This window comes from Mytilus californianus, unplaced genomic scaffold, assembly GCF_021869535.1.
Source record: "Mytilus californianus isolate M0D057914Y unplaced genomic scaffold, xbMytCali1.0.p SCAF_9, whole genome shotgun sequence".
In the NCBI taxonomy this organism is placed as follows: Eukaryota; Metazoa; Mollusca; class Bivalvia; order Mytilida; family Mytilidae; genus Mytilus; species Mytilus californianus.
In genome coordinates this window covers 49,199,101-49,226,758 of record NW_026262745.1, presented here as the reverse complement: position 1 = coordinate 49,226,758, position 27,658 = coordinate 49,199,101, and the positions used below count along the sequence as shown (strand labels likewise).

General features: G+C 32.6%; 1 protein-coding gene across 1 annotated transcript; it reads right to left on the bottom strand.

The window, feature by feature from the left end:
* Window positions 1–158: 158 nt before the first annotated feature.
* LOC127715943 (uncharacterized) lies at window positions 159–27,046 on the bottom strand. The gene is made up of 14 exons (XM_052222049.1): window positions 26,850–27,046; window positions 24,186–24,345; window positions 22,670–22,770; window positions 19,874–19,999; window positions 17,867–18,046; window positions 16,540–16,655; window positions 15,504–15,625; window positions 14,399–14,411; window positions 14,099–14,107; window positions 12,594–13,436; window positions 11,436–11,516; window positions 8,799–9,128; window positions 7,221–7,325; window positions 159–1,346 (listed from the first exon to the last, which is right to left on the bottom strand). Exons 1-14 carry the CDS (start codon window positions 26,920–26,922, stop codon window positions 1,137–1,139), a joined length of 2,469 nt encoding a protein of 822 aa, XP_052078009.1. The 5' UTR covers window positions 26,923–27,046; the 3' UTR covers window positions 159–1,136.
* Window positions 27,047–27,658: the final 612 nt, after the last annotated feature.

The window sequence follows — 27,658 nt, the reverse complement described above, 5'->3', positions numbered from 1 at the left end:
GGCATAGGTAAATCCAAAAAAAGTGCTTCGGCCATATCAACTTTATAACGATATTATCATATATATATTAAGGAATTTTTGCAAATTTGAATCGCCAAAAAAAGTGTTCAGGAATGCAGTCATACATTTGGAAACAAATATATTTATAACATTGAAAGACGCATATATCTATATTTTATTAATGAAATAACTATTAACTTGGTACATGTAAAAGCTTTCAGATAAAATTCATAAGTTCAAAAATAATTTAATTCCATTGTCTAAGTAGAAATATTTTATCGCATTTGGGTTCGATAAGGACATAACATGACGATTATACCCGAGAGAGCATCTTTGATATTGATATTAACTTAACTATTAAAAGTTATGAACTTATTAACGTGGCCACTTTTCAAACATAATCCAGTTATTGTTCTTTGGTTGCATGCACAACATAATAACTATATTGTAAAAACACATTTGGTAGCTTACTTCGAATTTTTTGCACTGAATCTAATTGTTCTCTTCACAATGGAAAACAAGCTGTTTACAATAATCTTAGTAATAAATAACATCCGTATCGGTTCCATAGCATAATATAAGACTACATTAATAGAATAAGAAAGAAGAAAAAAAAAGATTCATCAAATTTACCATGTTTACCAAACAGTTGATGCTTTTGTGCGACATGACAGTGATAATGACAAATGAGCATATCTATCATGTATGTAGTTTATTTCAAACCAGGTTAAACTAAAGCATTACAAGTAAAACATGAAATGAATAAAATAAAATGTATATAGTACACAATCATAATTCAAATTTGACGAACAATGTCTATTGTAAAAACAACTCGTTCACTTGCAGTTTAAAAAGACTGAATTTTATAAACATTATATTTTAGTTAGGATGATTAAGTGTTCAAATAGAAAAGCACGATCAATCATAGTAAATGGTACATGTATATCTGATTAGCAACTCAAGAAAAAGTTCTTGTTCAAATGACAACAAACTTTTCAACTGGTAACAAAACATAACGCGTTTAAAAATGAGGATAGAAAAATCAAAAGGTCATTAAAAAACGTTCACAATGACATGAAATATCCGAAATGGATGATGTATCTCATAATTCTTCAGTTCCTTACTATATGCATAAACTATTTAGGACTGTGAGCAATATACGTATTTCCAAGCCACCGATTTCCAAATTGCCACATGGTTTTAATTTTTTCGAACACTTCCTCCGTTGTCTCCGCTTTAGGATTCATGAATGGTTTTTGCTGCGTTAAGGGTAGTTTTTGTTCTAAGGAGTCATTATCACTTTGCGGTAACAGGTTCCCGTACTCATCTACTTCAGGTGATACTTGCTGAAAAAGAAAATATGACATATACACAATGGCGGATCGCCAATAAAATTTATTATATCATGCTTTTCACGATTTATATGATATTTAGCATAAAATCTTCCAAAAAGATTTGGCATATAATCCGTTTTAAGGATGTTCGCTACTCTACTTCAAAATAACAAGCTTTTTAAGAGACTGTTATAAATTGATAGTACATAAATAGAGGAACTAAAAAGCAGAAAAAAATGAAGGGTCCGTGTGCTTGTTTTCGAGATATAAGCAACTGAAAATTTGGCGGGAAATGATTCTCTCTAGATTTTTCATACATTTAACATTGTCCGCTTTTCTCTTTTAAAAACTATGAAACAATAACAAGGATTTTGGAAGATTTTCAAATATGGCTTTTTATGTAATAAAATTATGAAAAAAGTAGGAGTTAGTGGACAAAATTTTTTAATGGCAAAACATGGATAAAACCAGAGGATTCCAAAAATCTGGCAAAAATTCAAAAACAAGAGGAGCGAACAGCCTTAAGGAATTACTCCTCTTTCAAAAATCCTGGATCCGCCCCTAAATACATGTACCGGTAGCTATATAGAAAGATAGTGGTACTGAATTGCTTCATCGGTATATAAACGGCTATGGGTTACTCAAATTGAACACAACAATAACGATCTCTGGAAATTTGTCAATTTGTGGTATATTTTTGCGCAAGTAATATTTTGGAATACGCTACCACGTCTGTTTGGAATGGGGACGTGAAATCGGATGACTCGTGTAGGGGGAATATCACGCTTTCTGTGTTATAGATCTTATTCAACAACTCTTAGAAAAGGGGTCCGTAAGAGGCCTTTAACAAAAAAAATTTATCTTACCCGATCTAAAATAACCTCATCATCCAGTGACAGTGGAAATTCTCACCCTGTTTTTTGTTCATTCATTATCGTTTTGATTATGAATGAAGTATTTGCAACTGGAAGTTAAGCAAAACCTTATCAATTTATCAGTTTCGTGTGAAGAAGCCTTCCATATGTTTTGGTCACTATATTTCTAAACAATGCTAAATACCTGCAGAAGTAATTCCACCTGGTAAAAATTAAATGAAAACTAAACTAAAACTACAAATATTACACAGAAAAAACATTTTGGACTTGTTCACCAGTGACCAACATGAAATTAATCCATTTACTTAACCTTCGACGGAAAAACAGTAAAACCCCCTCCCTCTAGGGCCACTCTTCACTTACAAAAGAAGACTATCAATATATTTATTATGGAGTAGTAAGATCTTTAAAGTTGATTACCCCCCCTCCCCCTCCCCCTCCCCAACTCCACACCCATATCAAAATACTTCATAGAATGCTGTCCTATATTAAATAGGATGTCGACGGTGAAAATAAACTTAAGGCGTCTGTCGTATCGAGCAATTAAAACTCATTTATATATTTTCAAACCGTTCTCATTGTAATTTTATTCGTATTAATTTTTCAGTTTTAATTGTCCAATTTAAAAATAACTCGTGTAGCCATTATCCATATTAATATCTTTGAATAAGCTAAGGCGATAATACATTATGGGAAATTAAGAGGATTAAGTAATGCAATACAAACACTTGTAGTAAATAAACATTCTGATTGTTGGTGGAAACAGTTCAGACGTTTAAGGGATTTTCTCGAAAAATACGATTTTTTTTATTTTTAGAAAATGTCTTTTAAATAGTTTTTGGTATATTATGTTGTATGAATATCTATTTAAAGCTATCAATACAATGCACTGTCTTGGTGAGATATATGCTTAAAGAAAATGCAATTATGTGTAATTTTACTAATTTTCCTAGTTTATGTTTAAGTCTGGTCAGTCAATATTAATCCTATAGAAAGTTATGTATATCACCAAACTTAAAATAAATATTGTACTAGTTAAGGACGTCGGACGGTCCGGAAAAGAAACATAAAAATTTTTCAAACTAAAAATCTTTCCTTTCTCACATTTAAAGCTATCTTTTATATTTTAGTTATTTCTCATGAAGATTTTTTTATGGTAAACTAGATATAACTCAATTTGAGCCATGTTTGATGTTATCCGTCGCTCTTTTTCACCTTTAGACGGTTCTATTATTCAAACCAACAAATATACGGAAATCAAGGCATGTATATATTGGCTTTTAAATGAACTTAATTATTTTGTGAATTTTATCTGTAGATTGGTTTTAAAAAGTACAAACTACCTATTTGAGAACTATACATGACAGTATAGCAAAAACCAAATACATTTTAAGACGTGAATATATATTATATTATGATAATACAGAAATTCTGGCTGATCAAAAACACAGACTGAATTTTTAATTGTTACAACTACATAACAATTTTCAACTCAATCAAAACAGGCCAGACTATTTACTGGAACAATCATTCATATTTATTTATTTTTTTTGTGTCATGCTGCGGTCATATACTGTATCATACTTTTATAATGAGAATCGTAATTCTGTCAACAGTAGATGAACCGAATCGAAACACGCTGCATCTGTAAATAAGCATTTGAACATCCACCCCATATAACACTCTCACATACAAAGGTCTCCAGAGAAAGAATGTTTCGACCAATGAATTAACCTACATGTTTTGTACGTATACTTAAACAACACCCGATTGCCTATCTAATCTTTCATTCATCCATGCACTTACATAATAGAAAAACAAAGGATATATGGTAGCCATCCATGACACAAAATCAGTTCATGCACAGCAAAAAACACACAAAAAGCAAAGGAACGGCGCTTTTATTGCAGTTCTTCATCTCAAAGTCACAGTGAGGTCTTCAACACGGAGCAAAAAAGCTCTCACCTCACTGCAAAGTTTAAGACGGCTCCTAGCACCGGCTTGAGCGGAATTCTTTGCAAAAATAATTTGGATAGACTTTGTAAGATGTAACACCTCCTAATCGGGCCCGGTAAAAAAAGAACATACTGGAAAGTAGTTCATATTTAAAACAAAATAGTTCCTACGCATAAGGGAAAATCTTAAACTATGTAGCATATATTTTAGTAATTAAGATATCAGATGAAAGGTGAAGGAATGATGATCCTGTAGAACACACAATTTACTGATAATTTTGAATAATACAAAAATGTATGAATGAATTCTAAAATTGAGGGCATTCACCGGTAACCAGTGCAGAACGGTCTGATGTATAAATACAGGTATATTGATCCCGCTTCCATAAAATGTTTTGAAGTGAAAAATTTAACGTGGATAGGACTAGTACTGAGGGCCAAGAATAGGTGGTGTGCGTCTTATGAAAATTTTAGTATACAAACTGGCCTAAAATTGAGAGAATGATGTGGTACACATAAGAGAAGTTATCCCAAGAATAAATACACCATAACTTTAAAAATACAGAAGAGCATACATATCAATCTTTACAATACATGTATGTACCTTTAGGGCTTACGGTTACTTGTATAAATATATCATATTCTTTCCTTTTGGTCTTTATTGCTATATGTCTCATTGGCTATCAAAACGCATCTCCTTGTATTATGCACGTATTGTTTGTTTGTTTATAAAAGAATAGGATAGACCACAACCTACCTTCCAGAAAACAATCCTCTAGTGTCAAATGGAGCAGACGCTTGGAGTCTATCAGACCTTTATGTATAAAGACCACAAATTTGAGTATTTATAAAATTTACAATTCGTAAAATTATTATCCAAAATATAATGAGGAGTGAGTAAAATGAATTTAAAGTTCTTGATTTTTATGATACATTTTTTAAATATAATGCTTTAAGTTTGAACAAAACATTCTTTAATTTCAAAGCAAAGATGAAATGCAGTCTTCATAACTTATTATAAACTTTTTACAGCTCGAAACTTAAAATTAATCTCTATTTTGAAAAAAAAAATAGTTAAAATAAGGTTAAACGCATTTAGTGGAAAGAAGTTTTGTTAAATAAAGTCACTACACATTAAAGTAAACTCAGATCAAAGATTGAGATATCATGTGCTATGTGAAAAGTGAACTGAATGAGAGAAAAAAAGCAGTGACAGTAAGCAACTCCTAATATCTAGCAATGTCAACTTTGTGGCTGCAAATTTAAGGGGTTTTGAAAAAGAGAAAATTGAATAGAAATAATTTTAATCAATTATAGAGTTCATAAAAATATTCATCCGTAAGAAAGTGAACGGATCAAGTTGCATGCAGGAACAGCAAAGGCTCAAAATTGACGAATCACGAGAAACATACGACTGTATATTTTTTTTTGTCATTTTCAAGATTATTTAAAATAAAAAAACAACCAAATGTACGTTTATTTACAAATATATCTCATGTGTAAAATTAAACCAAAAATGTAAACAATTTCAGTGTTTCAGAATCATACAATTGTTCATATAATCATTTGCAAAAAAAAAAAAATACCTTAAACCCAAAATACGGTTATTGTTAAATGATTTATTAATATTCTATATTTATTAGGAGCTATTACTTCTGATAGTGTTCAGCAACAACACCGCTGTATATAACTAAAGACGTTTCGTTTGAATTGAATTGAATGTTTGTTTTTTGGTTCTCGGAATATCTTAAGTATTGAATAAGTTGAAGTTTCTTCAAACCTCTACTGAAAATTGTGATATTTCATATAAAAAATAGGTAAAATTGAAGCATTTTGTTGAAATACGTTTATAAAGAAGCCGACTTGGTTATGTTTTTGCATGGTGAAAAAAAATAATACTTTTGACTTTCGTGTTTAATATTGTGTATTTCGGTTATTGTGTTTACTATTACAATACAAAGTCTTATTTACTAAATACGTGACTATTAAATAAACGTTCAAAACAATTCATTTGGAAATGGTGAAGCTCTCTGTGCAAAACATGATTTGACACGATATATAAAGCAATTAGACAGACTCTCTCTCTTAGCAACATTATACTAGTTGACCAATAATGGTTAAACTCAAAACTGTATTTCCACAGTACAGTGGTTGTAGTATCATGAAATTAGGCTTGTACTGTTAGTCGGAAGGACTTGTACTGTTAGTCGGAGGGGCTGTATTGTTAGTCGTATGGGCTGTATTAATTGTTAGTCAGAGGATTTTTTTAGTTAGTCGGTGTGTTTGTTTTGCTAGTCCTAGAGGTTGTATTGTTGGTTATGTTGCTTAACTGTACCATTAAGCGAAATTTAAACAGAGATGTATTATTTTTATTTTTTCAAAATCTGTCCACATTATTGCCTATCTGAAACAATTTATAATATATTCCATACAAGAAAGGTTCTCAATGTCGGTTTATCTATATCGTTTGAAATATATATCGTGTCAAATGCAGTGCAAGTCTCACCTATTCCAAATTATACTTTCAAACTCAGATAAGTCCTAAAAATCAAAATCATCGACTTAGTATTGCAGTAGTATAACAAAATACACTCGGTGCTTTTATGCATTTATGTGACAAAACAATTTTATCCTTGTTTTCTTCCATTTGTTTCAATCAAAGATGAGTTGAAACACCTCTTTATAACACCAAAAAGCAATTGAAAGGGGTACACTTGGACTTTAAAATCGTTCGTACACACGGAGAGGCTTAAGATATTATGTACCCTCTCTGGTGTCCAATCCTTTAACAACTGGTCTATAAATTGCTATTTGTATTAATTTTTTAATTGAAACTTTCACTGGACAAGCCTTCAATGCGTTCAAAGTAAGATATGCTTTCATGTCCATTGGTTTATCTTAAAATAAAATCTCTTCCTTAAAAAACAAGCCTCTACTACATAACTTGCTACTACTCAACAACCGTAACACACAAGACAAATATGTGATACAGATAGCTGATGATTTCTGTTCTCAATATAAAGAGGACTCATATATCTGATTATTATAAAACTCACCCCTTCACCATCAGTTTCGTCTTTTTTATCTGAGGTATTGTGCGTTCTAGATACAGAAGTGCTCCTATGTTTAAACCAAGAGTCGGACAGAGGTTCTTGGTCTCCCTGTTATAAAAAAGTAAGACTGCGGTTAAATGTTACTACAAAATAAAAAGTGTCCATATGATACCATGACCCGCTAGCACTATGACATTTCCGTAGTCAACGAATCGCAAAATATGGAGCCTAACCTAATTTTGTATAAATTTAAAGAAATTTACATCATAATTAACTTTAGAACTAATTTTCAAGTTATGTTACAACAACTTTATCGTAAGCTACCGTAAATAAAAATTTAAGCATGATACGAGACAGACAGAAGGAACAACAAAAAGACCGGAACATAGCATTGCAACTCAGATAAACAATCAATCAACCTAAATACACTAATCATATGGTATTTCGATCGTTTGCAAAGAAAACCGAAATTAATTGAAATCGTGTTATAAATTTCTGAAATTTGGCATTACTACAGATTTCTTAAATGCATATAATTCATAAAATAAGGATATAATCAGATTTAATCAGTCGCCTACAAAATGTATGCCTTACGCCAATTGTCTGCTCTCAAGTGAAAATTTATGCTGTCTATAGATATAAGAAGATGTGGTATGAGTGCCAATGAGACAACTCTCCATCCAAGTCAAAATTTATAAAAGTTAACCATTAAAGGTCAAAGTACGGTCTTCAACACGGAGCCTTGGCTCACACCGAACAGCAAGCTATAAAGGGCCCCAAAAATTACTAGTGTAAAACCATTCAAACGGGAAAACCAACGGTCTAATCTATATAAAAAACGAGAAACGAGAAACACTTATGCTCCTTTTGCTTATCAATACAGAGACACCAATAAAAACAACTTTAAAGGTTTAATTACTTAAATGTCATTTAGAAAATACAGTTTTGATGGCAAATCATTTAAGTCGTTGTTAAATTTATTCCTAGCTTTTCTGGACTAAATTTAAAAGTGAAGTAGCTCTTGTTTATTGTTGAAACCCGTATGTTTACTTGTAGGTACCTTCTTTGTCTTGTGGTTGTTGTCTAATTGACGTATAACCTCACATCTCTATTTGGTCATGTTCATACGTTAATAAACGTGTAACAAGTTTACACTATATAGCTTTATACAGTAAATTGCATATAAATATAAGATTTCATTTAAGAATTGAATGCATGTTTTTGTAAATTAATTGGGGTGTAAAATCGTTGACCGAAGTACATTTTGTATGAAGCGCGGAACCGCTTTATTCTAAAAATGTGCGCACGGTCAACGCTTTTACAACCCTATAAAATTACTAAAAGAAGCATTCAATACTTATAATTACATTTTTTTGCTATGATCATGAAAACACGATTTCTTTCAAGTTTTTCTTTTATTTACCTATGCACTTTATTGTGGAAGCTCGTGTCATCACGAATGTTACATTTCATATTGAAATGAAGGATAATTTCAGAATGACGCGAGATTGTTGTTAGCCAATCAAAATAACGTATTATAATGAAACATACATGTAATGTATTTATGTTTAACCTCAATACCTTCTTTTGTTCAAGAGGATGTCGAAGTTTTGGTTGTTTCTTTTTCCTTTTCGAAGACGGGATATCCCTATTTGTATGTCTATATATTTTCTCCCTCAGCATACTTTCGTTTCGTTTTAAGTTAGACTTGCTTGGATTTGAATTCAATGTATCATCTGTTGTGTTGTCGTCTATTTCTTTTTCCTCCCCAGTTTCTGTAGTGTTGTTATCATTGTTGGTGCCATTTGAATGTACAATGATTTGATCATTTTGACTCATATCTAGGTCGTTTAAACTAGGATCAATTGGGCAATCTTCATCAGTAATTAGTGGATTAACCTGCTTCTTTTTCTGAGGAAACACAAAATACAAACAATTTATAGAAACTAAGACAATGAAACACTAATATAATAAAATATTAAGACAACTATACGACTATACGGTATGGGTTTTCTCATTGTTGAAGGCCGTACGGTGGCCTATCATTGCTTACACCCACTTCATTTGAACTCTGGTGGATAGTTGTCTCATTGGCAATCATTCCACTGAGATCTCCTTATTCTTGTATAAATGTAGCTTGCCATGAGGACAGCCCAATCCGGTAAGCTTTACATTAAAAAAATCATAAATATCTGTTTTCCTTCATATTTTAAATGTATATGGTTATTACACTTAAAGATCATGAAGTCGAATTTTCCTTTATTGTGCTTAAAAGAAAGGGATGTCTTCTTACTGACAAACTTTTCACTGAAATCTCTACATTACCATAAGCAAAGAAAGAAAGAAAGAAAAAAATATTCAAATTTTTACTGAACATTTCTTCTCTAACTTAAAGAAATAAACAAATAAATAAACAAATAAGTAAACAAATAGATAAGTAAATATAAAAAAGATAAGTAAATAAATAGATCTTACCGTACAACCCAAAAAGATAAAGAATTCCATAGTGTGATATATTGCATTGCATGTCTTTACCGTTTAGAGATTTTTACCAACAAATGCAATGTTGCTAATGATGTTAGCTAAGTTAGAAAAAGAGGGGGATAATGACATAACTTTTAAATCGTCTGTATTATTGAGGAATTAAATACATGACGATTTGGATTAATCACGACTAAGGATTGGGTCGGTAGGTAATCTTATTTTACCAAAGCACTAGTTGACTTCAATTTGTAGTTTTCAGCATGATTGATATTTTTAGGCAGTGCCTATTCTTCCGGTCAGTTAGAAAAATAGTTTATTCCTGTCATCGGGTGGAAAATCTTTTCTATGCTATTATGCTAATTTTCCATACATGATAACTTGGCAATGAAAATGACTTTTTTCTATTGGCGAAACATAAAACCCTAAAAAACACATATAAACATGAGACTAGAGGGTGGACAGGGGGGTACCCTTCTCCCACCTCCCACCTCCCACTTTTAGAATCTTTTTTTTTGTCTCCCACCCCTACCTCCCTCAAAAGCTGTCCACCCCCTCATAAGACCAGAGCAATACGAACCCCATAAAACATAGGATGAACAAAGGTGTTCAAGACTGGTACATTGTGAGCAGCACCTGTCAACTAAGCTTGGATTAATAATTCTAGTGTATCTGCTAATTTTTTTGTCAATGTTTTCACTTAATATTGGTCCAGGGCGAGTACTTGAGTTTCAATGTAGCATACCTACATGTACTTTCTAGCCAAATCACCGACATACCATTGTTGTGAACAGCTAAATAAAATGTATTTACAAAAATTGGAGAATATATTTTGTTTTATCCAGTTGTTAAGATCAAATAAGGTTACCTAGGTTAGAATTCATTTATTTATAATAAACAACTCTATAATTCTCAAATAATACATTCTATAGATATCTATCACATGTACTGATTTAACATCTATTACTTACACTGATTTAACAAGATTACAAATATCTTGAAGATTAAGTATGTTAAAGAATTAACTTATGATGATAAGGGATTAAGTTTAAACTAAAGTTAAAACCCCAATATAAAAACGAATGTATATTGCCTTCGAAATTCTTTTTTTTATTAACTTTTATCCAGTAGGCCAAAGTTATTTACCTAAGAAAGTGAAGAAAGAATTTGTGAAAAAAACCCGAACTCGTCTAAAACAGTCCTTTTCACTTTAGCTTAACTTTGCCTGGTGATATTATCAAAATGTTCATTTAGATTACTTGAGCGAATGCCAAATTTATCACAATATCACATCTGAATAATTGATAATCTCGTAAATCATTCCCCCTCCCACTTTGAAAAAAATTATAAAAAATTATACTCCATCTACTTAAGTGAATTTGTAAGATAATAAATCGAATGTCTCTTCACAACTTATTTTTTACATAGGAAATAAACAGTATGTTACTATTACATGTAAGGATGCAAAATCATTTTACTTATCACGTATAAGAAGAATAGCATTATTAATGGTATAAAGATATATATGTATATTGAGGCGAACATGTGTGAGACTGCACAGTTGCTTAATCACTTTACTTCGTTTATGAAATAAATACAATATATTTTTTGCAGTTGAATATTTCACACTTTATTTTTAAGTATTTTTTAGAAAAATAAATCGAAACGATAAAGAATGTTACAAATGTTAATATAGGAAGCCGCAACGCGTGTTAGTAGAGTGAGTGCGTGACCTACCCTGAATGATTTGGGGCGGATCCTCAAAATATTTATCCGGGTACCAAAGACTAATTTATCGTCAGTATTACCATAGCGATCCTAGAAAATAAAATATCAGGGTTTTACTTTCAATTTATTCAGACATGCGGTTCGAATTCATTAATTTATATGTTTTCCCTTTTACGACAGAAGTAGAAAATCGGAATAGATAATACACCTTATCGCTATTTGTCCGCCATTACTGGACATCACACAAGTTCCCGTAAAATTTTGACGTCATAATAGAAAATGTCTGACGCCACAATGGAAAAGTGATTGTTGTATGACGTCAAAAGTTCGAGCGGGACAGATTCTCGGGTCAAGCGGGAATAGCGATAAGGTGTATTGAAACCAGTACAGTGTGTCAATATGTCATTATTTTTATAAAATGGTTTCAACAAATTAATTTTAAGCCGAAAATATATAATAAGATGTCGTTTGGTCTAATTAAATATAGTAACTGTACAGCATTTGTCTAAAATATATTCTAGCGAATACTGTAGCATTCTCTATCTTGCACATGACTTATTAGATGACTACCATTTGATTTTCATAGGAGGGGTGAAAATTATATACTTCCCTGATAAGATTGAAAATAAATAATCTTGTCCAAGATAAGGTTGCCTTGTAATAGGTGAAAACAAATATTCCGTTCACTAAAAATTCTCCTGGAGCCCCAGAAAATCAAAAATGATTGTCCTATTGCTAAGGATTGAAAACATGTGGAACTCGATGCAAGAGACAAGTAACGGTGTTTAGGAAATAAAGATTTTCGTTGATGTGACAGGTCAACTTTAATTATCTAATTAGATCATTATTATTCATAATATACATATATATATAATATCTTTTGTATCTATGATGCTGGAAAAAGTTGACATTCAAAAATTCCAAAGGCACAAATTGTACAAATAATTTATTCAGAAGTTCCCATTTAAAAGTTAACATACAGGGGAATTTTAATGCACTGTTGTTTTCATGTGTCAAACATTTATAGTGAAGAGACAAAGTGACAACGAAAAACAAAACAAACGAAACATATAATATAAACAGACAAATCACATTACAACATAAAATATTAGTTTAAGTTTAGTTAAAACGACATAAACGCAAATTTTATTACATATATATATGTACCGGTTTCTGCTTTGAAGTTCCCTTTCTTTTAATGCTGCTACCAGGTCGGCGTTTCAAAGCTGAGCTTACTCTTCTAGTAGAAGATGCACTCTTGGTTCTCTTGACCCGTTTCTTTTTCTTCTTGTTTGTTCCTCCTTGTTCTGTTTGGGTTGCATCAGACTGATGCTCCGGTATAGTCGTCATTGCAGGAGGAACGGCAATAGGTGATATAAGGTCTGGGTGAATGTCTCCACCTTGACTTATACTGTCCAATACTATTTGAGGAATATTTGGCGTTTGAGAACCTTCGTCTCTTTTACCATCCAGAAAGTCACCAGTCGATCGCAATTGCAAAAAATTGTCACTACCCTGGTCATCATCATCGGAGTCCGAATATTCAGATGAGTAATCGATCGGTTCGGTTACTTCCGGAAGAGACTCTGCAACCATCGTACCCCGAGTTGACGGGTTAATATCGAGAAGTATCGAAGACTCGCGCCTAATTCCTGCCGACAGAAGTGAACCAGTAGTTAGCGTGGAATCCGGTCGAGGTCTTTCCTCTATCTGAATTTCAACACTTCTTGGTGTGTCGTTAATCAGTGCTTTCTCGTCAATCATAACACCGTTACTTTTGCACATACGTTTATTACGGATTTCGCCATTTGCGTATTTTGGATCTGGCTTTGGCGTGTCAACCTCTTTGTTTTCTTGGTAAAATTTATAGTTCTGATAAAGTTTGTAGCCAATAACAGCGATGATTATTATCAATATCAATGGAACAATAACCCCAAGTGCTATTGCCGCCGTGAAGTTTTCTTCCTCTGTGTAAGCTAATTTAAAAGAGCGAGAGCGATAAATAGTAAACTATAATCGATGTTGCTTTGATAAATAAGCCATTTTTGACTCGCTTGCATTTTAGTCATATCCATTCTTTTTCTTAAATCAATTCTTTGATGCACCTTTATAGCTCATAATCAGCTTATCATGATACTAACCAACACCAAAAAAGCAAAAATTAATCACTGCTGATTTGAACTGGGTTTTCTTAAAAGCCTTTTTAAAGTTAATATTCATTTCAAAGCTCAACACAATATCAACTTACATGTATATAATAATAAAAACGGACCCGGAAACCGGCACGGCAAAAATAACTAAAGGTTAAAGTTAGTTCTCCTTCTTAATTATATACTGTAACAGTTATACATAAGAACTATAATACCATTGCTCATTGTTGACGGCCGAACGGTGACCTATAGTTGTTAACTTCTACGTCATTTGGCCATTTTGGTGGAGAGTTGTCTTATTGACAATCATACCACATCTTCTTATTTTCATAACTTTACATGCTCTGAATTTTCCCTTCCTGTCTGTTTGTGCTTGGTTTATCTCATACATTGAACAAAGAATTTAAATGTATTGGTTATGATAATGCAAAAAGAATAATTGCATTCGATTTTGTTAAAACGACAACAAAATAATTTACTTATCCTTTTATAATAAACTAAATGTAAATATATGACACTTACGACAGCTACCTGAAAAAATAAACAAAAACATGGTAAGTAGAACAGATTGTATGTTTTTTTTGTTGTCAAGTAAAATGTTTTAACTTTACATTTAAAATATCCTTTCAATGTCTAAGATTAAATCATTAATATATAACTGAAGTAGTATTTCTTTAGACTTGTTTGCTGCTTAATGGCAGATTTGCGGTATTGCTTAAAAAAAACCAGCAAAATCATCTTACGCAAATTAAACCACACTTTATTATCTAGTTTATTGACGTAACGAAATATTGCACGGTGTCAAAAACTCAATCTTAATACCGCTACTGTTTTTCTATAAAATGTACATATAAATGTAAAGATATTCATCTCGTATTTTAATATGCTAGACATTTTGTCATATTAACGTCTACACCATCTTCATCCTTCACTCCTTACATGAAATGACGATTCTTTTCTGAAATATTTTTTAAAGTTGCTTTCCTAAATTTTGAGTATCCCACTTTGCTTAAATATTATCATTTAAATATATATATATACATGTGTATATATAAACAAGTCTAAATTGAAAACAAGTTTCAAACCTATGATTGCGTTGGATAAAAACCGCAATTTTTTTACGTGTGCATGCAAAACAAATTTCTTGGTAGAGGGGTCTAAATACAGCACAAACAACATGTCTGTCATGAAATTGTCACATGTTTAGACGTACATATATATATTATAATAATGAAAAAAATTATAATTTGATGTGACTGCACGGTAATTACTTTATCATCCTTTACGACGGACAAAACATCTATTAGCTTATCTTAAAGATATACCTTCCTACTTGCCATTATACATCATGTACAGTGTTACAGCCCTAAATAAAGCCGACGAGGAAAGGCATCACTCGACTAACGAAAGCTTTATCTTTAAAAAGCCTAGTTGGTCGAGTGGTCTGGGGCGCTGGACACAGTGCAGGCGGAGTTGTCACGATGTCACAGAAGCAAGGGTTCGAATCCCGCTGAGGGAAGAACAAAAATTTTCGAACGCAAATTTACAGATCTAACATTGTTGGGCTAAATTTGAGACGCATTATATATATGTATTATGGTGTTAGCCCTGTATAACCACGTGTTGTCCGATGGAGATTGTCTGTTATAAAGTTGTCACATGTTTAGATATATATAAATATATATATATATATATATATATGTTCAAATATTTTGAACTGTTTACATAAAATGTTCAATATCACATTTTATTGAATTCCTATATATATAAGCCAATAAATGATGGTTGTTAAATTAAAAGCTATTGGTCTCGTTGAAGTTTCATTTCTCGAATTCCTCCTCCGAGATTTTAGTAGTGGATGTCCATCAAGAATATAAATAATAAATGTAAAATATTTAAGTCAGTTTGTTAAGTTAGCGATGAACACTTACTTGTCAGTGAAAATTCTATCAAAGCACCTGGAGATGACACAGATTTTGAAGTCTGTCCGTCATAACAATTATTTGGATATTGTGTCATGTATCGTGTATTCCCATCGGATGATATTACCTGAATAAAACAACAAAAACATGACATTCCACTGAAACCAATGGCGGAAGGAGGTGCTTTTGAGAAAAGGGGGCGAAAGCTGTTCCAGAAAACGTTGTGTGAGAAATAGAAACAAAAGGGTTTTTCCATTATTCTACACTTATGACTAAGTAGAATTTTCTGAGTTTCAAAGGTAAATATATTATAAGTAAGTAAGTAAGTACAATGTTTTGTTGCTTTTATTCAACGGCTTTACAAAATTTTTGAATGAACAGATCAAGGGTGTGAGGCAAACATATAGTTTCTTCAACCTTAGACAGTGGGAGGGGAATTGTTTGTATGTTCTGTTGCCTTTTTTACAGAGTACACATCTTTCTACATGTATAAGACTAGTTGTTAGTACTGTTGATCAGTTCAAAATAAATTCCTAATATTTTTTTTTAACAGCCCCATCCCTCACGGCAGTTACATGTAGCTATCTTTGAAGAACTAAATTAAAATAAGGAGATGTAGTAGGATTGCAAGTGAGACTACTATGCATCAGAGACCAAACTGACGTACATGTAATAACAAAAACAGTGACTTATACACACAGTAATGAACGCTTTCTGAATGGTTACATAATGCATTGAATAAAGGGACATATTTTATCTTCAACAAAACAGTTTTTTAATATGAAATATATTTGAAATTACTTTGAACTGTCGTTGTAATTTTTGATGTTTTAGAATCTAATGCATTTTTTTGAGAATTTCCAAATACGTACACTAATACGTCGTGATTGGTTGTACAGGATCACAAGTAATTTCATCGTTTGTTAACTTGGAAGAAAATAACACTAAGCCTTAGGTTGGATATTCATTGTTTATAGACGTTTGAATGAAAAGTATCAAATAACAAATTGAGCTATTAAACAAAGTGAGAGGCGATCTTACCAAACATGATATTCTGTAGGTGGTAGATTCATCCGTTGTTGTGTCCAAATTAAGTACATGTTGATATGTCATGGAGTTTCCAGATGATGAATATAAACAATACAGTTCTCCTTGTGCTATAAAATATGCAATATGCATTGAACTCATATTGTATAAGAAAATATATATAAATATTGCAGTCAAAATATCATTTTAAAGGATTGGTTGATTATTGCTAATTAACGTCTCTTTAAGGTATTACACCACTAATTCATAGCCCATTGCTTTCTATGTTAAATTCGGCAATTTCAAGCATTAATGGCTACTTGTCTTAAGTTCAAATAAAGTGGCAGTCATTTCATGTCAAAACTATTTTGTTTAAAATATGTACTACTTTAATTCTTGTATATTCTTTCCGACCGGGCCCGAATAAGTGGTTGTGTACCTTAAGTACTACTGTGGCGACCCGTTTTTATTGGCAAAGGAAGCCGGAGTCCGTGAGAGAACCATTATACATCGGCAGGGGATCTGTCAATCTTATAAATTAAGATCGGAATCGAACGCACAATTGCCAATGAGACAACTCTCCACCACAGACCAAATGGCATAGAAGTTCACAACTATAGATCACGGTACGGCCTTCAACAATGAGCAAAACCCATACCGCATAGTTAGCTATAAAAGGCTCCGAACTGACAAATGTAAAAAAATCAAACGAGAAAACTAACGGCCTGATTTATGTTCAAGACAATAAAAATTACAGGCTCCTAACTTTGGACAAAAACATATAGAATGCGGTCGGGTTAAACATGTTAACCTGAGACAGTGGTGTAACAACACAACATATGAACAAACAATAAAAATCAGTCGAATTGGGCTTAACTCATCAGTTCGATACAAAGCAGAAAATCAAGTAACAAAAACACAGACGTGGCAGGGTATTTATACATTCCCACAAAACAAAAGACACGAAGTAAAGATCTAAGAGTACTCGCAGTTACTGACAGCTAGTTCAAAGCCAATAACAACTAATACAAAAATCATGTATCTAAGACTTAAGATACACACCTTTTTTATTTTCTCTTAATAAATCTAGAAATTATCAAGAAACAAAGGCTCCAACTCCCTCAGGCAAAGCAGAACTTAGGTTGGTTTGGTTATTCATTTGTAGCCCCCTTTTGGTTATATAGCTTCGTAAGTATTAAAATTTGTATTACATCCTTGTCATTCAATTGTTTTTGTTTGAGTATTCCTAATGAAGGTAAATCCAGAAAAGCATTTTGAACGCAGAAAATTTATAAAATGTTATTTTCATTTTCTACTAAAAAAGATTTATTCGTGCACCTACCTGAATACATGATATTCTGTGGACATTGTGTGTAATTAAAAGCTAAAGCACTTTTATCTGTACAGATGTCTACAGAGGAATCAAAATCACACGCCGTGTTCCCTGAACTGTCAGTAAAGTTATAGGACCAGTCACCCTGGATGGTACTGGAACAGGTCGAAGCTGCTTCAGATGCGTATCCTAAAACATATATTAAAAGCTTTGTAAATTTTATCATATATTTGCATTATTTTATTTTCATTCTTAATAAAAGGATATGTGGTGAAAACTTCAATGAGGCAACAACCCAGCAAAAACAACCGGATGACTTCTAACAATCTGGCAAGCCCTACATTGCTCTGAGGGTATTCTTTTTTCTCTTTGAATGAAATAGTAGGTACAACAAAGGGTTTCAATGATATCAAAATATGGCCTTACTATGCACTCTATATGGTCCAAATTTGACTGTACTATCCAACTATTATTTGGTCCTTTTTAATTGATTGATTGCTTGATTGAGTATTTGTTAAACATCTTATATATCTTGTGTTTGCCAACGTACCGGTACACTATAATATGTCAGTTTAGAAATAAAGGGCACTTAATTTGCTTATGTCTGAAATTATTCGTGTAATATAAATTTTGTAAAATGCATTTTTCGATTGAATCCGTACTCCATGAAATCACATCAAATGCATTTTAATATCAGACTAAAACTATTAAATACATTTACAGTTAAGTGGCTTTTCAAATATGAAGCAAATAGAGAATAATCCAGAGTACGCTGAAAGAAAGGATAACTGACTTTAAAAGTTAGACTACTGATTTTGAATCACTTTGGAGCAGGATCTCCTTTACCTTCCATAGCCCCGGAGATCACCTCCGATTTTTGGTGGGGTTCGTGCTACTCAGTCTTTAGTTTTCTATGTTGTGTTTTGAGTATTGTTGTTGGTCTTTTGGTCGTTTTTCACTTCGTTGTCACTTCGTTTTTGGATTTTTGCCATGGCGTTGTCATGCACTTCGTTTTTTCTTCTTATGAGTTTGAATGTCCCTTTGGTATCTTTCGCTTCTCTCTTATGATGGATGTTTCATATGATGTCATTTTCTTTGAAACAGGTCGTCGCCGTTGACATCGTTTACATGTAATAAAGTAGTTCAAACTACGACTGAAGTAATTTTTGCGACAGCTAAGGTGCCAAAACATGACAATTAAGTTGCCATATGTTAGAATAGTCTCGTTTTGGTTTGTACGTCAATGTTTTCGTACTTTTATTTAGCCATTTCAAAGAAGTAGGGACTAGTTTTAATGATGATATTTCACACAAGTACCATTTTGTAAAAGTTCTTGAATCTTTACTAAAATAGTTTGATAGAGTTTGGCAAACATTTTAATAATCATACCTTCAACCTAAAAAAACTTTATTAAAAGGACAATGAGGCATCCTTAACTACATTATGTTTAATGCATTTTGGTTAAATGTGTCCTTCGATGGATTTATTTTTAACATGTTTCACATACTTCATTTTAGAGTTTTTTGTAGCCGACTATACGGGATGGGTTGTCGAAAGCCGTACGGTGACCTATAATTGTTTATATCCACTTCATTTGAACTCTGGTTTTCTAGTTGTCTCATTGGCAATCATTCCAAATCTCCTTATTTTTATATAAATCTGCAATATTGCCTTCAACGGCAATTTTCATCACTTAATATTAATTTGACTTTATTGGAAAATGTAAAAGTGCTGAAAAATGTTTTGAGTATATAAATAAATTAATCTCTTTTATATTCAAATTCGAGACGTTTTTTTAAACAACTTTCTGATTTTGCAGATATGAGTGAAACCAATTCAGGGTGAATATGGCCTTAGTTTCCTCTTTAAACCACAACCAATATTATGTAGATCAACCCTGGAAGATGACTTGCACTTATTAGATACAGCATTTTTATTCAAATACAGTCAATATGTCTTCCAGGCCATTCAACCAACCAGTCATTCACTAATCACTCACTCACTCGAATGACTTACCATCTTGCACCATAATGTTATATGAACCATATGCGTACGCCGTTCTGTCACAGATATCATCGACCGTTACAGTTGCAGTATTTGCTACTGTCTTCATTCGTTCGTTGTTTAATGTTGATTCTTCGACTGTAAATACAGATTTTTTTTAAAGTAACACAAAATATCGTTTTTTGCAACTTATAACTATTTACTCATTTACAGTTCCCCCTTTTTTGTATTTAATTATTTACATTCAATGAACCTCCCATTCATGAAAGTAATATGAATAAAAGAGGATCTGGATGGGTGTTCTTCATTTCTGTATTCTTTTTTTTGTAAATTTTCTCTATTCTCTATTTTTAGCCTATTATTTTCTACTCTTTATATATGAGTACCCCATTTTCTCTATTTTTTTCTGGTATTTTTTCTCTATATCTATATATTCATTGCCCTTTTTTCTGCACTCTTTGCCCATTAATATCTATTATATAAACTCCACCCAGACCCGCATAAAAGACTTTGTGTGTTAAACATCGACGAGACAGACGACTAAAAAAATGACATCTTTAGGTATTACCTGAATGGTTTTCAATGATGTGTCGATACATTTTGTCAAGCTGAAAATTGCCACAATTTCATAAAGGCATTACTTAAGACTGATTGATTGATTGTTGTTTGCTAAACGTCTAATGGTAAATATTCCACGATTTTATGTATTATGACTTATGACAACCACTGAGGAGTTTGTTGGCTTGTGTCACGCATGTGCATATGTGACGGAGTTAAAAGAGTTCTTTGTGAGAACTAAAAAGTAAAATAACAAAAATACCGAACTCTAAGGAAAATTCAAAACGGAAAGCCCTTTATCAAATGGCAAAATCAAAAACTCAAAACACATCAAACGAATGGAAAACAATTGTCATATTCCTGACTTGGTACAGGCATTTCCTTATGTAACAAATGGTGGATTACACCAGTTTTCATAGCTAGCTAAAACATCCTTATTTATAATGTATGTAACATAAGGTATATAGAAGAGCATACAATATATAAAAACGAACGAATTATTTTCTTACAAACAGAGGCTTTATAGGAAAATGTGGGAGAAGATTCAAAAGAGGTAATCTGGTTATCTCAAGGAGACATTTAATCTATATGCAATTCTGATGAAATAAAACAGCCACATGCTCTGAAAATTTAGTTTTTAAACAGGTAGTCGAGCCAAACTAAAATTCATAATCATGGACTTGTCACCAAAGCATTGATTATAAGAAATGTCCCCGTCATGCTTGTTAAAATGAATATACTAGGATAGAGTTACTTCTTGATAGTACCCAAACTGCAGTAACTACAGAAGAAATACCAAATAAAAGAAATAAATTTGAAATGGAACAACAATAACTTTTTTCAGCTCAAAGTTTTCGCATCGGACAATTCAACACTATAAAATAAGAGTTTTTTTCATAACAATAACATTACGCAATTGGTTCATGTTCATTGTTTTGGACGTTGCTACAATGTACATGGGGAGGGTTGGCGCGCCTTCAAACTAGTTTAACCCCGCCACATTCTGTATGTGGCTGTCCCAAGTCAGGATCCTGTAATTCAGTGGTTGTCGTTTATTGCTGTTTATCATATTTGTTTTTCGTTCACTACTTTGTACATAAATCAGGCCGTTAGTTTTCTCGTTTGAATTGTTATACATTTGTCATTTCGGGGCCTTTTATAGCTGAATATGCAGTATGGGTTTTACTCATTGTTGAAGACCCATAGTTGTTAATTTCTATGTCATTTGGTCTCTTGTGGAGAGTTGTATCATTGTCCACATCTTCATATTTTTTTATACATGCATGTTTAGATTCTGAAACGACTAACCAGTTTAGGAAGCAAAGTGCGCCTCTTCAATGCTTTAATCACTCATTGTATATAAAATAAGGATATGTGTAAAGAAATAAGGATATTTGGTATGATTGGCAATGAGACAACTATCCATAAATATTCATATGAAGTGGATGTAAGCAATTATAGACAATCATACGGCCTTCAACAATGAGAAAAACTCATACCGTATAGACGGCATTAAAAGGCCCCGAAATGACAAAAAATTAACGGCCTGATTTATAACAAAACAATTCACGAAAAACAAATATGACAGAAATAAACCAACAACAACCACTGAACTACAGGCTCTGGACTTGGGACAGGCACATACAGAATGTGGCGGGGTTAAACATGTTTGAAGGTTCCACCCCTTCCCGAAGCATAGGACAGTGGTTGTATCAGTACAACATATGAACAAACTATTAAAATCAGTTGAAAAGGGCCTAACTCATCAGATCGATACAAAGCAGAAAAACATCTAACAAAAACGCAGACCGGACGTGGCAGGGTATTTATACATCCCTCACAACAAAAAAGACACAAAGGACTCGCAGTTAATAACAGCTAGTTCAAAGCCAATAACAACTCATAAAAAATCATGTATATAAGTCTAAAATATCAATCAGTACACATCCAACATCCAATGTATTTAGTGTAAAGATGTCATTAACAGTCAGAGAAAAACATGACCTTGTACAATGCCAAAATATAGGTATCGACAGATTGTATTACCGTGAAAGTGCATATGTATATTAAAATTCTATTTAGTATGGTTTTAATTTACTGATAACAAATCAATATTTATACCAATAAAAACAATATTCAAAGATCTAATTAGAGTGTTGAATTGGTAACCTTTTACAATCATAAGTTGACTTAAGGATTTATCAAGGACATGTGGATTATTTTCCTTACATTGAACCAAGAACGACCTACCCGAATCTTCATAGTAATAGTATTGGAACGTGGTGACTTTAACAAGTTTGAAGCATACATAAGCTCGAACGTCCACACCATAACGCGTAAACGTGGTTGACCTAAAACAGAAAAAAATGCATGCAGCTTTTTGTCCACTAAAACGAGCAACACGACAAGTGCCACGTGTAGAGCAGGATCTGGTAATTATTCTAGAGATCCAGAGATAACCACTGTTTTTTGTGCTGTCTATTTAGTGTAGACTGTTTGTTTGTCTTTTCGACGTTGTCCGTTTTTTTTCCATGGCGATGTCAGTTTGTCTTCGAATTCGATTCATTGAAAAAATGAATTACATTTTGTAAATATATTGGTAAGTAAATTCCTTTATCTTATATAAACAGATTTCTAAAAACTATCTAAAAAGAAACAAAAAAATTCAGAAACAAATACATTAAACGTTTGAAAGCATCTAATAATTGGCCTGAAAAGAACAGAAAAAAAAAACCCGTCTACAGTTATCGTCATCAAAGTAAAATCTTTATTTTACTTCATTATGATAAGATGTTTCCTTGTTTTATTGGTAATTCCTTTGTAACTACTCTCTTTTTCTTCCTTCTGAGATGATTTTTTGTTCGAGCTGAAATGATTTTTTTGTTCGAGATTAAATAAATTTATCCACTACTTAACGATTTTTTGTCTGCCTTTTCACCAACTATCTATCAATAAAACCATAATAGCACACCATAGAGTTTCCCACCATTTTTATTATCTTAGTTTCGCACCATTATTTCAAGCTACTTTCTTTCAATTATTGTTAAGTTTGTCAAAATTTTGGTGGTAACTTTACTTTGTTTAAAGTATGACGAAGTTTGATACTGTTGAAATGAAAGAAGTCTTTCTCATTCCGTTATTGTTCTCCAGGATGAGACAAGGTTAAATTGTATTGATTTTATCACATATTTACATGTATATGCGTGTATTTACATAGATCTTTTTTTTAATATTTCATAGATTTATGGATGTGAATAAAAGGGGTTAGGTATATGTCAATAATAATTTAATCTAAATTAATTCAAACTTGTCTCTAGATATTATACCGTACGTGCTGGTCAAAATAATTAATATAAACATAAAAAGTTGTGGTATGATTACCAATGAGACAAGTCTCCACGAGGGACCAAATGATGTAGATGCTAGGAACTATAGGTCACCGTACGGTCTGAAACAATTAGCAAAACCCATACCGCATAGCAATCGGTCTCATTTCTGTGTAGTACAATGCTTCTCGTCCCATAATAGGAAAGAGGGTACGTTTATCATATTAATTTTGCTGTACAATGAGACAATAATCATTATTTAGAACCCCAATTAACTGCGCGTGTATCTCATATCTTTAGTTTGATACAAACATGTATTTGATGAGATTTCGTGAGAAATGGACTCATTTTAAATGCATTATACAACTTTATATAACGAGATACATAATAGGCTTACACACAAGTTAACTCTTCATTATACTGAAAAACACGTTAATTACCTTGCTACATATTTAGTTCCAGAACTTGTATAGCATTCAAAACTAAGGCTACCAAATGTTGATGTTTGATAGTCAATTATTATAGAGGACGTAATGGAAAGCGATCCTTTGTCTGTCGACAGCCATGTCCCACTATTCATAGGAAATAGACAAGCTCCATCTAAAATAGATATGATATGAAAATCAGAAATTGAAAGAAATGTAAATACGCTCGAGTTTCTTTATTATTGTATCGGTCATGTGAGGTCTTAAAAAATTCAATGTGTCGGCCATATGACTCAAATTTGTTTGATCTGCAGTGAATAACCCTGACTCGACCTTTTACTGACGTCATATATGATATATGTTCAAACAAGAGCTGATACGTCTCAAACATACCAGGTTATATTAACTGGTTACGTTGTAAAACAAATGAAAACTATTAATTCAATCATGAAAATAATTAATTGATTGATGTTGTTATTTGGTTAACGTCCAGTGGCAAATATAACATGCATGTTTATGATACATTGACAATAATTACAATGATTAGGTTCTACAATAGGGAATCGACCGGATTGTTAGATGGGAAATTTGAAATGTCACTGGGAAAATGTATCTTTACTGGATAGAGACAGAAAAATAACCTTGCAACACGCCACCTTTGGACGCCACAAAGAGTTGTTGCAAGGGTTCTTAATGTGCAGAGAGCGTGGTACTTTCTCTACACGAAACAACAATATTGTCATTGAGACGTGGTAGATCAAGGATTTTGCAATTATTTCACCTTCCTAAATCCAGTGGCTGCCTTAATGGTCACTTGACTTCCAACTATATATATAACTATCCAATAACTCAATTTATGAATTGCTTCTTATAGCTAGACAAAGGGTATACTTTTAAAGAGATTAAGCCTATTTTACCGTGAAGAACTAAATGTCTTTTTACATCAAATTTAACTGAAGTATAGCAATATGATTTCCCCGACTTATCCTGGTCTATAGTAACATCCATGATAAGGAGGGCGTCCGTTTGACTTTGTCTGTTAATATCGGCAACACAATGTTATATGAACGGACTTAAGAACGAACGAACTGACCGACCAGCATCGTAAGCTTCTATTTCCTATCAGATTGTGAAGCCGAGGTTAAATCGATACCCCGTTTCTAGGCCCAGTCATTTTCAGTGACAGTCTAGACCATAACAGCAGCCCAACCACTTTTCAAAACCTACCTATTTGATTAATTATTTGATGTATTGCCAAATATGCATGAAATATTTGTCACTGGACGTTTAGCAATCAGCAATCAATTAATATAAATCATCCAATTTTGTCATAGGAGATGCGAGCTCAAATTGATCGTCTGACCACTGAGAGCCGGTGTGATATAAGATAACATAGGTTGAAGAGGACAATAAAAAGAAGAATTACAATTATGTCCAAGAGAAAGAAAAAAGAGACTAAACAAGTCTATACAAAAGACTACATAGACAGCTATAATCTGATGAATACCATCATCAAAACTTGAATATCAGGTGTTTAAAAGTCGCTTTTAAGTGGAATCGGATATCATTTCTATTGATTCATCTTAATATTAGATATAAAATAAGAAGATGTGGTATGATTGCCAATGAGACAACTCTCCACAAGAGACCAAAATGACACAGATATTAACAACTATAGGTCACCGTACGGCCTTTAATAATGAGTAAAACCAATACCACATAGTGGGCTATAAAAGGCCCCGAAATGACAAATAGATGTCTGTTTCATGCACTTTTGATTTCTTGGTTTGTGGTAAAATTAGAACTTTCTTTCTCTAAGACAATGATAATTGATTGTTCTTTTCTTAACGGTCAGTGTCAAATATTTGTTTTATATATTCATGACTACAGCCAGTTATACAATAAATCGATTTGCATGTGAATGGAACGGTAGTATAGTTGGAACTTCCAAAAGCCATTTTAAAATGAGGTCATCTTCGTTAAGGTTGGAAAAAACCACTACGGACCTCCACAAAGCTGTTGGAAGTTTTCCCTAAGGTGTCGACATTATCCCGAAATGAGACATTGGATTTAACGTTTTCATTCCGAACAAATATTGGTACATCTTTATACAATCAGCTAGACGGACGGACGTTGATGGTCCTTTGTCTGGCAAGCAAAGTTTGGGTAGCCTATAACCTTTTGTCGGACAAAAAAAAGTCCATAACTTAATTGAAGGAGTATTTCTTTTGATATTAATGCAACTCTTAAGTGTTTACATACAATGAGCTCCAGTGTGAACGAAGATATAAATCAGAGAATAATGGTGTCAGAATAACATTTATATATGAGGGTGGACAGGGGTAAGGGAACATGGAAATGAGTGTGCGGGAAGCCGGAGTCAGGGTGAGGGAAGCGGGAGTCAGGGGTGGGAACCGAGGGAAAAGGTGGAGTAAAAATATGAATTTACTGGAAAACAGATTTTGACCGATTTTCGTCTGGCAATTATGGGATATGGAAGTGGGAGTAGTTGAGGGAATTGGGAGATGGGGGAGTGAATTTGGAGTTGGGGGTACGAGCCCCTGTCCACTCCTCATATATGGATAGAGTAAACTCTTGTCTTTCTGTACATTTGTTTTGAAATACAAATACCAAATAATTGATCAAAGTTTTCATAGATTAGAAATAAATAAGACTTACCTATGACGTCATGATTCTGAAGAAGAAGAATAAAAGAGAAGATCCAGAAGGACACCTGTTGACAAACAATCATTTTATGTTGGAAATTTCACTTTTCCTTGAAGAACTTCCATATTTTCTAATCATCTTCTGAAAATTAACCATTTTCTCATGTTTTGTACATAAAAGTTAACGAGTTACGTTATAGTGTCGGCCATTGTTTTAATCTACCTAGCAATAGTATTGTCACGGATGCATAAACAATAAAATTTTACCAAGACAAAGTCTAAAACTTTTAATGACTAAGCCGATTTTTGGAAATAGAACAAATTTCACCGACATTAGGATTAGTGTATTAACGTTCTTTTAAATATGGATTAATAAATTATATCAATCAAATTTGAGGCTACATTATTATGTCAAATTGTTTATGAATTAATTTTATACTTCTACATCGTATAAATGTATTTTTCGATTTCAATCTAGAAGGCAGGTGTACATGTAAAACTGTATGTCTTTTTTAATCAAATCGCAATGTGCTTAAAGGTAATAAGCTTGCTTTAGCTGTACAATTCACGCTGACACAGTCATATGTATCAATTAAATACTAATAAAATTGAAAATTAAAAAAGTGCATACATAATTAAATGAACTTGAAATATAGTGTTGATTAATCATACACATTAATAAAATTAACGTTACCAATGTGTATGCACCAGATGCGCATTCCGACAATTAATGTCTCTTCAGTGATGCTCGAGGCGGAAATATTTGAAAATCTAAAACTTAATTAAATGTGATATTCTAACTATTTAAGTATGATATTCTTA